Source organism: Montipora foliosa, chromosome 3 (genome assembly GCF_036669935.1).
Source record: "Montipora foliosa isolate CH-2021 chromosome 3, ASM3666993v2, whole genome shotgun sequence".
NCBI lineage: Eukaryota > Metazoa > Cnidaria > Anthozoa > Scleractinia > Acroporidae > Montipora > Montipora foliosa.
In genome coordinates, this window is record NC_090871.1 from 54,976,013 (window position 1) to 54,988,512 (window position 12,500).

Consider the following 12,500-nt stretch of genomic DNA (forward strand, 5'->3'; position numbering starts at 1 on the left):
AATTCGTAAACAAAACACCATATTTACACAAAGCCAAGTAATCGAGAAATTTCCTTGATAAGACCTTTGAAAAATTGCATAAAAAGGATACCAAAAAAAGATTATTTGTTTCGCCTTGAAAACGCAGGAATATATAGATTTCGCTTATACACAATAAAACACCATTTAAGCGAACACCTTAATAAATTACTCTACAAGGATGTTGTCAGATTTGTTAAACCTGAATGTGAAAAGCTGCAGTAATCTTCGCAGCTTAATAGACCTAACAACATTAACGTGCATATTGATGCATCAATTAAGGCATTGAATAGGCCTTTATGGATATATTAAAATTAAGCTTGAAAGAGAGGTTTAGAGGATAAAGACAAAGGAAAGTGAATGATATGTAAACATTTTTCACATTCATTCCATAGTGTTTCGATCTTTTTTGTCCTCACTGCCTCACTATCAAGCTGAATATTTGACATTTGGAGAATGGCCTATTGAAACTAGCATGTGCCTTAAATAGTTGCCACTAAAATTCATTTGTTATTAGCATGTAAATAAATTTATTTTACAAGAATCAGATTACTGAACCTGAATCTGAAAAGCCTCAGCACTCTTTGTATCTAAGAGACCTGACAAAATTAATCAATGTGTTGTTGTCCCTTTAAATGGTGTAATTTGCATTATCTGATATAATTTTTTCCTTGATAATGGAGTCATGACTACTCTGAAACGTCGAATTTCACTTTTTTTATCGTTTTGTGCTTATATCTCTTTTAATACAAACGTGTTGCTGAAACATAAATGAAAGCACCCAACTGACACTAACATTTGCCCAAATAATTTCTACTAAAATTCATTTGTTATCCTGCTCTCACATATTCAGGAGCACTGTGCTCCAAAGAAAAGTAGAATTTCACCAAAAAGGTATTTCAAAAAACACTTGCTCAGAAGTGATTTAGATATTATCACAGTAACTTGTAAAGAGCATTCATGTACAGACACATTTCTTAGACTACGTTTATACACTAGGGGAAAAGTTTCCATTCAAATCTCTCGGGATTTATAATGCATTTACATGGTAATGTAGCATTCACATTTAAATAATATGAAAATACTTGGAACAAAACGTTTTATTCTCAAAGGATCTCAATTGGGCACAACACTGAGTTAGCCGACTTGGTCTATTTTAAAAAAGAGACAAAGAGTGTGGTGCAACGAAACTGGCGCTTTTAGCATTTGACCGGCTTGAGTTCTTTGTGAAATTGAAGTAGATTCAAAAAGGAAAACTGACGGAAGTATAAAAAGTCATCGGATTGCGCGCCTGCTGTCTACCATCGATGCGGACATCTTGAGTACCACATCTTCCTTTCTATTTTATGTAAAATACCTTAAAGTTGTACTATGACCAAAAATCGATCCTTCTTTTTCTTTGGATTTCAAAACTACGTTAACTTAACACTAAGTGACCCAAGTTTGAAGCTTTGATTTCAAGATTTTAACTGACATTTTCCTTTTAAATGGTCTGCCATTACCAACTTTAAATTCTTGAGAGAGCTGGATAGAGGAGAAAATGACGTCAAAGACTCAAGTCACAGTGCGTGTGTACGCGGCTGACTTGATATGCAGCAGGGGAGTTTCGTGCTTTCAGACTTTTAAACTTGTGTTTTGCATATATAGTAAACTGCATTCACGCGCTGAAACGTTTAACTAGTGAGTAAATAACGTCACCTAACCCTTAGATCCAACCCACTAATGTCCAATGGGTCACTTTTGAACGTAAGTAATGGCGGACCGCAAAATCCAAACATTTGGCCAGTCAAGTGTTCCGCAAACACACTTTCAAAATCCGAAGAAAAAAAAAGACTCGACTGTGATCTTTTATCAGAGCAACACTTTAACTGAAACATATCACAAGGGAAAAACTGGGTGTATTTCTATGTATGTAACCCTTAATTTCTCGTGACGCACTAGCAAGAAAGTGACTTTTAACCTTTCAGTGCATGCTTACCAACAAATAAGGGGTGGAAAGGTGAAGTGAGATAGTCGTAACATTCAACAACAACACTAAAAGACAATAGGGACCTTAAGCAACGACTACGACAACGGCTACGAGAACGCCATAAATAGCTTTGCACGCCCTGCACGTGCGTTTTACATTTTGATAGATTTTTTTTGCCGTTCTCGTCTTGACTACGACGTGAAAGATCAAATTTGAGGTCATGTGGAGAACGAGAGAACATGACTTTTTTCTCTCTAAATATCCACACTGCATTCATCAGTTTTATTCCTGGATTGTGTATTCACACTTTCCAAGCCGAGGAGAGACATGGAAAATTATTACAGTAAAAGGAAATAACATTTTTACACAACAACGTTCTCGTAATCGCCGTCGTCCTTGCTTATTGTGAGTCATGATCCTGTTGGCGTCGATGTAAACACTGAAACCTTTAGAAAGAATATCATGCTCATCACAGTTTCACGCGAGAGTCAAAACTAAGGGGACGAGCACCAAAGAAGTTGCCAAACAAATCCAAAGTATAAGGGAGGTGTTTACTGCGAGGGCCTGGGAAAGTGAAGTAGCACCCGCAGCACCAATGGAGTTCAGAGACAAATCCAAAGTAGTAAGGGAGGTGTTTACTGCGAGGGCCTGGGAAAGTGAAGTAGCACCCTCCGCACCAATGGAGTTCAGAGACAAATCCAAAGTAGTAAGGGAGGTGTTTATTGCGAGGGCCTGGGAAAGTGAAGTAGCACCCTCATCACCAATGGGGTTCCAAGACAAATTCAAAGTAGTAAGGGAGGTGTTTACTGCGAGGGCCTGGAAAAGTGAAGTAGCACTCTCAGCACCAATGGAGTTCGAAGACAAATGCAAAGTAGTAAGGGAGGTGTTTATTGCGAGGGCCTGGGAAAGTGAAGTAGCACCCGCATAACCAATGGAGTTGCCAGACAATTTCAAAGTAGTAAGGGAGGTGTTTACTGCGAGGGCCTGGGAAAGTGAAGTAGCACCCGCATCACCAATGGAGTTGCCAGACAATTTCAAAGTAGTAAGGGAGGTGTTTACTGCGAGGGCCTGGGAAAGTGAAGTAGCACCCGCAGCACCAATGGAGTTGCCAGACAAATCCAAAGTAGTAAGGGAGGTGTTTACTGCGAGGGCCTGGGAAAGTGAAGTAGCACCCTCCGCACCAATGGAGTTCCAAGACAAATCCAAAGTAGTAAGGGAGGTGTTTATTGCGAGGGCCTGGGAAAGTGAAGTAGCACCCTCATCACCAATGGGGTTCCAAGACAAATTCAAAGTAGTAAGGGAGGTGTTTACTGCGAGGGCCTGGAAAAGTGAAGTAGCACTCTCAGCACCAATGGAGTTCGAAGACAAATGCAAAGTAGTAAGGGAGGTGTTTATTGCGAGGGCCTGGGAAAGTGAAGTAGCACCCGCATAACCAATGGAGTTGCCAGACAATTTCAAAGTAGTAAGGGAGGTGTTTACTGCGAGGGCCTGGGAAAGTGAAGTAGCACCCGCATCACCAATGGAGTTGCCAGACAATTTCAAAGTAGTAAGGGAGGTGTTTACTGCGAGGGCCTGGGAAAGTGAAGTAGCACCCGCTTCACCAATGGAGTTGCCAAACAATTTCAATGTAGTAAGGGAGGTGTTTACTGCGAGGGCCTGGGAAAGTGAAGTAGCACCCGCATCACCAATGGAGTTGCCAGACAATTTCAAAGTAGTAAGGGAGGTGTTTACTGCGAGGACCTGGGAAAGTGAAGTAGCACCCTCATCACCAATGGAGTTGTCATCCAATCTCAAAGTAGTAAGGGAGGTGTTTACTGCAAGGGCCTGGAAAAGGGCAGCAATTCTCGTACGTGATTCGAAGTATGTTCGAATTTCCGTCAAATCAAGACTTTTGCCAAAGGTATAAGCTAATTTAGTATACAGGTTTTCGGAGCAAGTTTTACATTCCCCTATGACATCTAATGCCAACTTCAGGTAAAAGTTTGGGTGATGCGGAGATCTGCGGCCTCTCACATTTACAAGTGAGGCAACACCATTCACAATCGAAACTGCCGTTTCCTTGGATTGCGATGCTATGATTCCACTCATGAACATGAAAACTTGATTTAGTTCACGAGAGTATCTTTCGTCAGTCAGAACTGACTCCTTATCAATTTCTCCATCCAGGATGGAAAAAGCAAGATGTAGACCAGAAAAGAATTCTTGAAAACTCTTGTGAAAAAAGCTATAACGGAAACAAGGCGTTCTCTTGCTACCGCCAGCCTGGATCGAGAGAAAGCCAAATTTAATGAACAGACTTTCCGTGAAATTCCCTTCGACGTCTTCGAAATGCCCCTCTCCTTTAAAAAGAGATTCTTGCGCCATTCTCCCTAGGGTCATCAGTTCCTTCTTGTAAACTATTAGAAGGTCATTACCACTACTTGGTAAGTGGTTCTTCATTTCGTATCGTCTCAAAACGAAGAGAACAATCTCTACGTACAGCTGTGTTCTGTTGTTTGGTAGAATGCCGCCAAAATCTTCGAAAAGCACACAGAGCAGAAGTGTATTTAAAGGGTTTTTTGTCAGTTCTGCTAAAGGTCGGTCAATATGCTGATCATCATCGTCATCATCATCATCTTTTAAATGCTGATGATCGTAAGCATCATCATCAGCATCATACGGATGCCACAGTACATTTATCAGCTTCTCTCCCATTTGCACTGCGTGTCGAAAATACTTCCTTATAAAACACTCCGCATCACTTCTCGTAAATCCAACAATCTCCAACAGTGTGTCCGAGTAAGGTCTTACTTTATTTCCTGCTTCGAGACGAGAAGTAAGAACAATGTGACAACCAGGGAGCAGCTTTCTTTGAATAAGACTAAAATACACAGCCAATTTTTGAGGGTCTGGCTCATCTAACCCATCGAGCACTAACAGGACTTTAAAAGGGTTTTCTCGCACGAAACGGAAAAACGTTTCTTTCAACTCGAGGTCAATTTCTTCCGGCAGAATTTGATTGTCAATAGCTTCCCAGATGCTAGAATCAATTTCACGACATCTGAGGAGCAGGACCACCTCTACTCTTGGGAAAGACTCGTCCCATTCGCGGCCTTGTTTAGTTGCCCAATCATATGCCAGCTTTTGACAGTAGGTCGTCTTTCCCATGCCAGGTTCACCCTCAATTAGGACAATCCGTGGATGTTGGCAATCTTCGTGCGATGTAAAAATACTTGTCATGTTGGTGATTTCTTTCGTCAGCGTTCCGCGTGTCTTTTCTTTTGCGACTATCTTAAGTCTAGTGAAAATGTTCTCTAGTTGGAAGCTGAACCCTTCACACCAAGGAACTGGGCAAACCACCCCTTCACACTTTTGGTAAATTTGTCTTATGGATTCTATGATATCACTTTGACATGAAGAACTAGCTGCAAAACAAACAAACACCAAGAAAATAGGGTCAATTTAGAAGTTGATTGACTCAGAGTTACTAGCTTTTCCTTTTTTCAGGAGTGAGAGACGATTTCCAGTTTCAAAGCGAAAATCCATCCCTTCCTTCTGGTAGACTATTCTTGGCTTACCGATTTCCTAGGTAATCGGTCTTCACATTAAGATTCATTATTCACACGAATGAAGTGTGCGAGTCAAGTTTCGTGAAGAAATTGCGAGAATGTACTGACGCAAATATATTTGCTGAAAAGCTGGTGGGTCGGAAAATGACTATCACAAGCTAAATTTGATCCTGTGAGTTAATTTAGAGGTATCAGTGGTATGCAAGCCCTCTTGGCTGATTTTCCTACGTATCGCCGCTTTACAAGTCATTTCTGGTACACACACAAGCAGAGTTTCTAAATGAACCTGTTGTCCTATCCACGTTTGTTTTCATACAAAAATTCCCACATAATGTTTTCTGCTGGCGTGCATAAGTGTTAGGCTTGCGTATCACAGTGCTTAGACGTAAGAACTAAAACGAGAACGAGTTAACATAAAACCAACACAATATTACAGGAATAATAATATATTCAAATTGAAATGCAGTGACAATTATAATAAAGTAATAAATCCACTTTAAAACCACGTTGGGCAGAGCAAAAAAGCTCATATGTAAAAATTGCTCATTTTTGCGCAACACATTTTACTGCAATATTTTGGACATATTGATTTTTAAGATTGCATGATTTTTTTCTCCGTGTCGATTTCCAACATGGTCAAATTGCGTCTATCGCACTTATTTAAGGCTACATATACCTTTCATTCGATGAGAAGCCAGGGAAGAAGATGGAGAGCTTTCGCTTGTAAATAGGACCTGACGTTGTTCATCTGTCAAAATCACATAACAAACCACACATGACTTAAGGTTGGCATTCGCATAAACGGCTCACACGATACGAGCTCATTTGAATCGTTATCTCACTAGTTCTGCCACCCCCCGCCCCACCCTTCCCACCTGAGATGACCTGCGGATTTCTACTACAACTGGTACTCTGCAAAAAAAAACAATGTCTCCAGTCAGCTACGCCATTCCTTAGTGATGCATCCCCTCCTATGGAAAATCCTGGATCCGTCCTTGCACAACCTACATAAAAAGAACGTCTAGGTTTCCTTGTTTGGCAAGATGTCCTCGGCAAAACGTTAAGGCTGCACAAGCAGAATGTACATCAGCCACTACCAGAAAACGTTAACTCAAAGAGCATCAGTCAGTCAAATTCAGAATCAGATTAAAACTTGCTTCAGTTTAGACGACTTTACCTGAATGTTGCTTAGACTCTTCCTCTTTTCCTCTCCCTTTCTTTTGTGAAAGGTCATGATCGGTGAAAGAGATATCTGTAAATATTTAAAAGCAAAAATCTGAAACACCTGGGTGGAAGGCAGAATTCAGTTTTTGCCTTAATAACAAAAGGTCACAGAAAAGATTAAGATGCTCACTCGGTCACAGAAAAGATTAAGATGCTCACACCACTTTGTGGTGGCGCAAAGGTGGCACAGGGGTGGTACGGGGATGGCGCAGGGGTGGCGCAGGGATGGTACAGGGCTGGCGCAGGGGTGAAAGGAATCGCCTCCCACCAATGTGAGTTTGTTGTTGGTTCTCTCCTTGCTCCGAGTGGTTTTTCTCCGGGTTCTCCGGTATTCTCCTCTCCAGAAAAACCAACACTGCCAAATTCCAGTTTGATCCGGAATGCACGGACACATGTTGAACGAGCTCCTGAGCGCTCTTAAGGTGTTCCGTGAGTAAACAAATTACAATTGCAATTATTTACAAAGTGCTTAGGTCGATAATTATGTTTTTGACATTGGTGACATTGGTGACATTGGTGGCCCCCACATCCATCAGTGGTTACGATCAGTGTCTTCAAGTGTACAGAGCGTATAGGCATATGACGTCAGAAGGGCCAAATAAAGAAAGCGCAGTCACGGTAATGTCTAGAAATTAATCCCCCGGGAATCGAACCCTTTTTCTTTTAACGGAAACATAAAGTAGGATCTTTTTTTGTTCAGTTAAAGAAACCAAGGCACCTTATCACCTGAGCAAACAGGCTCTATTTGACAACTGTCCTTCCAACAGCAGATTTGTACTTGTAAAAGTCCTCATTATTCCTTACCAGATTTTCTCTTTAATTTGCTTTGTGCTTCTGATGGCATCTGAGGCTCGCAGGAAGTATCTGTCGAAATAAATGATGGCGAACAATACGTGAGTCGCTCAGAGTTAAGAAAAAAACAGGGTGAATTTGAATCCAACATGGTCAAATTGCAGTAAGTGATAATACCTTCTGTTCGAAGAGAAGCCACAGAAGAAGATGGAAAGCTTTCACTTGTAAATAGGATCTGAGTTTGTTCCTTGGCGGAAACATCTATAACAATCACATACAACAACCCATACATGACTTTACAGTAAGTTGGCATTCGCATAAATGATAAACGGAATACACAATACGAGTTTATTTGAATCATAATCTCATTAGTTCCAGCTCAACAACTCTTATCAGCAAATTAGGGGGAGGGGGAAACGTATAGAGAAGCTAATCTTTTATCACACAGACAAATGAGGGAATGACCATTTTATGGTAGTGTGTCACATTTCCCAACGAGTTTTGTCCAAGGCCTTAAAAACAGAAGATCATAGGAAAGATTCAAATACTCACTAGAAATAATCCAAAGAGATATACTAAGGTCGATAATTATATTTTTGGATATTGGAAAGATTATCATAATTTAAACTCAGGGAATGCTCATGGTGGTCCTCATATCCATCAGTGGTTATCACTGTCTTCAAGTGTACTGAGCGTATATACAGGCATATGACGTCACAAAGGCCAAATAAGGAAGCGCTGAGACGTTGATGCCTAGAAACTTCCTTTTTACGCGACCACAACGTATCATCTTTTTTCCAGTCAAAGAAACCAACGCACCTTTTCACGTGAGTAAATGGGCATTTTACAATAATTGTCTTTCCAGCCAGAGTCCTGACGATTTTACCTTTTCGGTCCTCATGGGATTTTCTCTTTAATTTGCCTTGTGCTTCTGATGACATCTGAGGATCGCAGGGAGCATCTGTTGAAATAAATTAAGGCGCAAAACCCATGAATCGCTCACAGATTAAAAAAAGAAAAAAAAGTAATCTTACACTTTCAGTTCGAGCTGACTATCACGATACGATACTGACTTCGACTGTATTTAGCCGGTTTTCTACTCAGCGTTATAAGGCTTCTGCCTTAGTGAATTACTTTTTAGCTGCCCTTTCCATGAAATTTTGAGTTATAAAGCTGCCCTTCACAGCTGCTGATGTCTACATGATCGCGGTTAACCAACTTTCTAGATTTAGATTTGAAACGATTTTTATATAAAGGGTTTGAAATACATTGCTAATTCATACCATTAACTGAGTTGATCGTCTTTTTGACAAGATCTTCACACTGCTCAGACCAGCCATATTTTGTTCCATAGGAGTCACGCAAAACCTTAGTCTCGTAAAGCCTTGTCTGCCTTTTCTTGTTCCAGATGTGCTTGAGAGCTGCTGTCCACGCATTGGGATCCTCAGAGTCAATAACAAATGAAGAACCAAATGGGACATCGCTCAGAGCTTCTCCAAATCCCGAGTTTTTGCTGACGATCACAGGTAGCCCAGCTGACAGAGCCTCCAGACCTGTCAAACCAAAGCCTTCTGTACGAGAGGGCATGAGTACAAGATCCACCTCATGGAATAATCGCTTCAAATCCTCTCGGGTTTTCACATAGCCTCTCACCCTAAGGCGGTTTTCGGGAATACCAAACTCAAGCAATCGTTTTGCAATATCCTCGTGTTTTCCATCGGGTGCTCCAACAAACATTAGACTAGTTTCAGGTAATGCCGCAACAGCTTTTGCTGCAATATCAAATCCTTTTAACGTGAAGTCTTCAGCGTCTCCACGACCAAACACTAAGACACTACAGTATTTTCCGTCTTCAGGAACGTGTTGAACACTGACAAATTCCTCAAAAATACCAGGAGTTAAGTCAAAAACATCTTGATGTTTTTGACAAAAGCGGAGATATTTGCGAAAGGCCTCTGCCAGCTTAGGCCCGATTGCTACAACGAAATTAGCCATCTCGCACAGTTCTACTTCAACCTTGTGTTTTTCCTCGCCCCTTAAGATTGGATTCTCGTACGATTTGAACATTCCTAGTTCCTCAGGGTCAGTGTGTATCACTTGTATCCACTTGCATTTGTGAGAGTTGCGAATAACTTGCGCTTGGTGACCTAGTTTCACACCATGACCAACAATTATATCAATCTCCAAATGTGTTGGGGGAAAGCTGAGCTTCTCCAGCTCTTCATACCCTGGCAGTCGTTTTGCCTCAAGAATCTTTATGTCATGGCTGAGAGCTACTTTCCTATCCTCCTCAGAGCATTTCGGTAAAAAGTATGTGATTTGGACTTCTTGGAATTTGGCCAGCTGTATGGCCAACTCTCTGTTGATTGTGGAAAGTCCGCCTTTACTAGATCCCCACTCAGAAGCCAAAATGGTGACTTGCACTTTGTTGGGGCCATGTTGTTGAGACTGCTGCGATGAGTCTGACGCCATAGTTAAGTGTGGTGGTAACGCTGTTGCACTGGGCTGGACGAACCTTGAGCCAGAGCTATTCCGTGTCCTGAACACACACACAAAAGAAATTACCAGACACATTAATTGTATGAGGCACAAAAATGCGACTCAGTAAATGAAGGAAGTATAGAATGTCGAGAAAGGCCCAGGGAAAGGCAGTTTCTTAATAACTGGGAACAAGTGGTTTTTCTTCTGAGCACTGGCTAATTAAATTAACAAGATTTGCTTTTTATAGTGCTTCCTGCAAGCTAAAAACGTAACATACTACATGTATAATGTTCGCTTAATAAAATATATTCTATGTATAAGGCTAAAAGTTAAAAAAATTAAAATATTCAAACCAAACGTTTTCGGCTGTTTACCTGGTCTAACGACCACTTATTTATTTTTCTAAAAGATTGTTGCACATGGTTTTTGTAGTCAATCATAGGGTTTACAAATAAAGTCAATCTTAATACATGTATACAAGTCATGTCCCAAAAGTGTAATGCAAAATCCAATAGATGTTAAGTCCAATACACCGTTTAAAGGAGATATATTTAGCACAGCGTACGTTGAAGGCAAAAACTCGTCAATTAAATGGTGTTTTAAGCAATACTGTTACCCTAGACGGTCCGGTTTGGTTGCCAAAATTTCCAAATGAGAGTTTTTCAGCCACAAACGTGCAGCTCAATGCGAAACGCCGGTAAAGAAAGGTTCGATAAATTTGCGTGTCTCCAGATACTTGGGTAAAGAAAAGGTTTCGCGGTTGGGTTGAAGGCAAAAACTAGACAGCAAATATTTTGGCTTATGTGCGGAGTAAAACAAACCAGTAACGTCATGAATGGTCTCTCAAGTAACAGTTAGCCTTGTAGTGTCTCATAGGTTGAGTGCTATTGATCTCTCAGGGTCTCAGGGTCTCAGGGTCTCTGGGTTTCAGGGCTCAGCGTCTCTCTGTATCTGGGTCTCTGGGTCTTTGGGTTGGAGTCTGTGGGTCTCGGGGTCGCAAGTTCTCTGGGTCTGTGGGTCTTCGGGTATCTTGGTCCTAGGTTTCCTTTTTGTGTTTCTGTTTCTGACTACAATAACATTATCTCGACGTTCCAAAGTGTTCATTTATTTAATTTCAACTTTTCAAACTGATCATTTATTTATTAATCACAAAAGAACACTAAATGCAAGGCTGAAAACACGACAAACGCCTTGAACATGAAAACGAAACGCGAATGTTAAGAATGTTTAGCAAGGGATGTGCAACACGCCGTACTTTAAAGGAACTCAACTTTAAAACAATTGTCAATTAACTCAAGGGTTTACCTTGCTGAAATAATATTTGCTACTCCCTGGCAATCATGTCCAGGTTTGACCCTAATAGACCACTTCGGAAAATATCATAATACTCTTTGCTTGTCCCCCCAAATTTGCATAAGCATTGTTTCCAGTTTCTCTTGGGACTTGCAATGGTCCCAAGAGAAAACAAAAACAGTGCTTATTCAAAATTTGGGGGACAAAGAGTATTATGGTATTTTCAGAAGTGGGCTATTAGATGCACCCTCAATTGTGACATGCAACACGAAGTATCCCTTTAAGTCTACGCATTTGCTACCTATTTTCAACAATAGGATAAGGATAATGGTTAGCGTTATTTTTAGCTTTGGGTAAATGCAGCAGTTAATCTTTACTTAAAGAGCAACATTTGGGGGACACTTTGTGCCATAAATTGTCTGTATTCCGAGACACGCGTGATGTTTAAGTTGGTGAGAAGAGCAAGAGGACACTTCATGACGCTTATTGACATCCACGTGCATCTAATTAGGGTCAAACCTGAACATATCTCTCCCTGGTGCTTTTTCCATGAGCTTGTAAATCCTTTGACTTTGTCACATGTTCTCAGGGGTGTGCGGTTTTTGAGAGGCAGAAACAATACATTCGTCATATTGCTCCCCATAGACCGAATGCATAAATGGCGGCCAAAAAAAATATTCTTTTGTTTATGTGCTAATTAGACTCACTAGCCTCGCTCTCAAGCAACATTTCTTTTGTATTTAGTACATGCAAACGAATAAATAATTTTTTTTTGGCCGCCATTTATGCATTCGGTCTATTGGGGTGACTACGGGTAGCAGAATCTCTTTGGAGATCAGTCAACCCACTGTCGATTTTACTGAAATTCTGTGTACTCAGCAACTGACACATTGAACGGTGCCAAGGTATCGCCAATTTCATCCGATGGAAGAGCTTTGTAAAAATAGTACGACCTGTCCACATGGAGTAGCGTGCCTAGCTTGACTTCTTCCAGGAGTGTCATTTGCTTACGTACTTCTTCTCAACCCGGACTTGTCGTTGAGCTAAACTGAACCGCGGCACCTTTGGTAGCGCCTACGGTGCCGCACACTGATTGAAACCAAGTCAAAGATCGTTTGCAGCCTGACAAGAGGTAGTCAAGCAAACCACGGCAGTAGGTTGTAGGTGTGGTAGAG

General features: G+C 41.0%; 1 protein-coding gene across 2 annotated transcripts in view; it reads right to left on the reverse strand.

Moving 5' to 3' along the window:
• LOC137997679 (protein NLRC3-like) overlaps nt 1-12,500 on the reverse strand; it is a 23,289-nt gene that overhangs the window by 19 nt on the left and 10,770 nt on the right. The window contains exons 7-13 of one of the 2 annotated variants that reach the window (XM_068843816.1): nt 8,835-10,090; nt 8,438-8,512; nt 7,729-7,812; nt 7,564-7,623; nt 6,713-6,787; nt 6,212-6,283; nt 1-5,391 (exon numbers count right to left, since the gene is read on the reverse strand). The exon at nt 1-5,391 is cut by the window's left edge and continues 19 nt beyond it. In XM_068843816.1, the coding sequence (XP_068699917.1) occupies nt 2,465-5,391; nt 6,212-6,283; nt 6,713-6,787; nt 7,564-7,623; nt 7,729-7,812; nt 8,438-8,512; nt 8,835-10,090 (4,549 nt within the window). In that variant the 3' untranslated portion in view covers nt 1-2,464. The remainder of the gene's footprint in view (nt 5,392-6,211; nt 6,284-6,712; nt 6,788-7,563; nt 7,624-7,728; nt 7,813-8,437; nt 8,513-8,834; nt 10,091-12,500) is intronic. The other variant, XM_068843817.1, reaches the window with a different exon arrangement.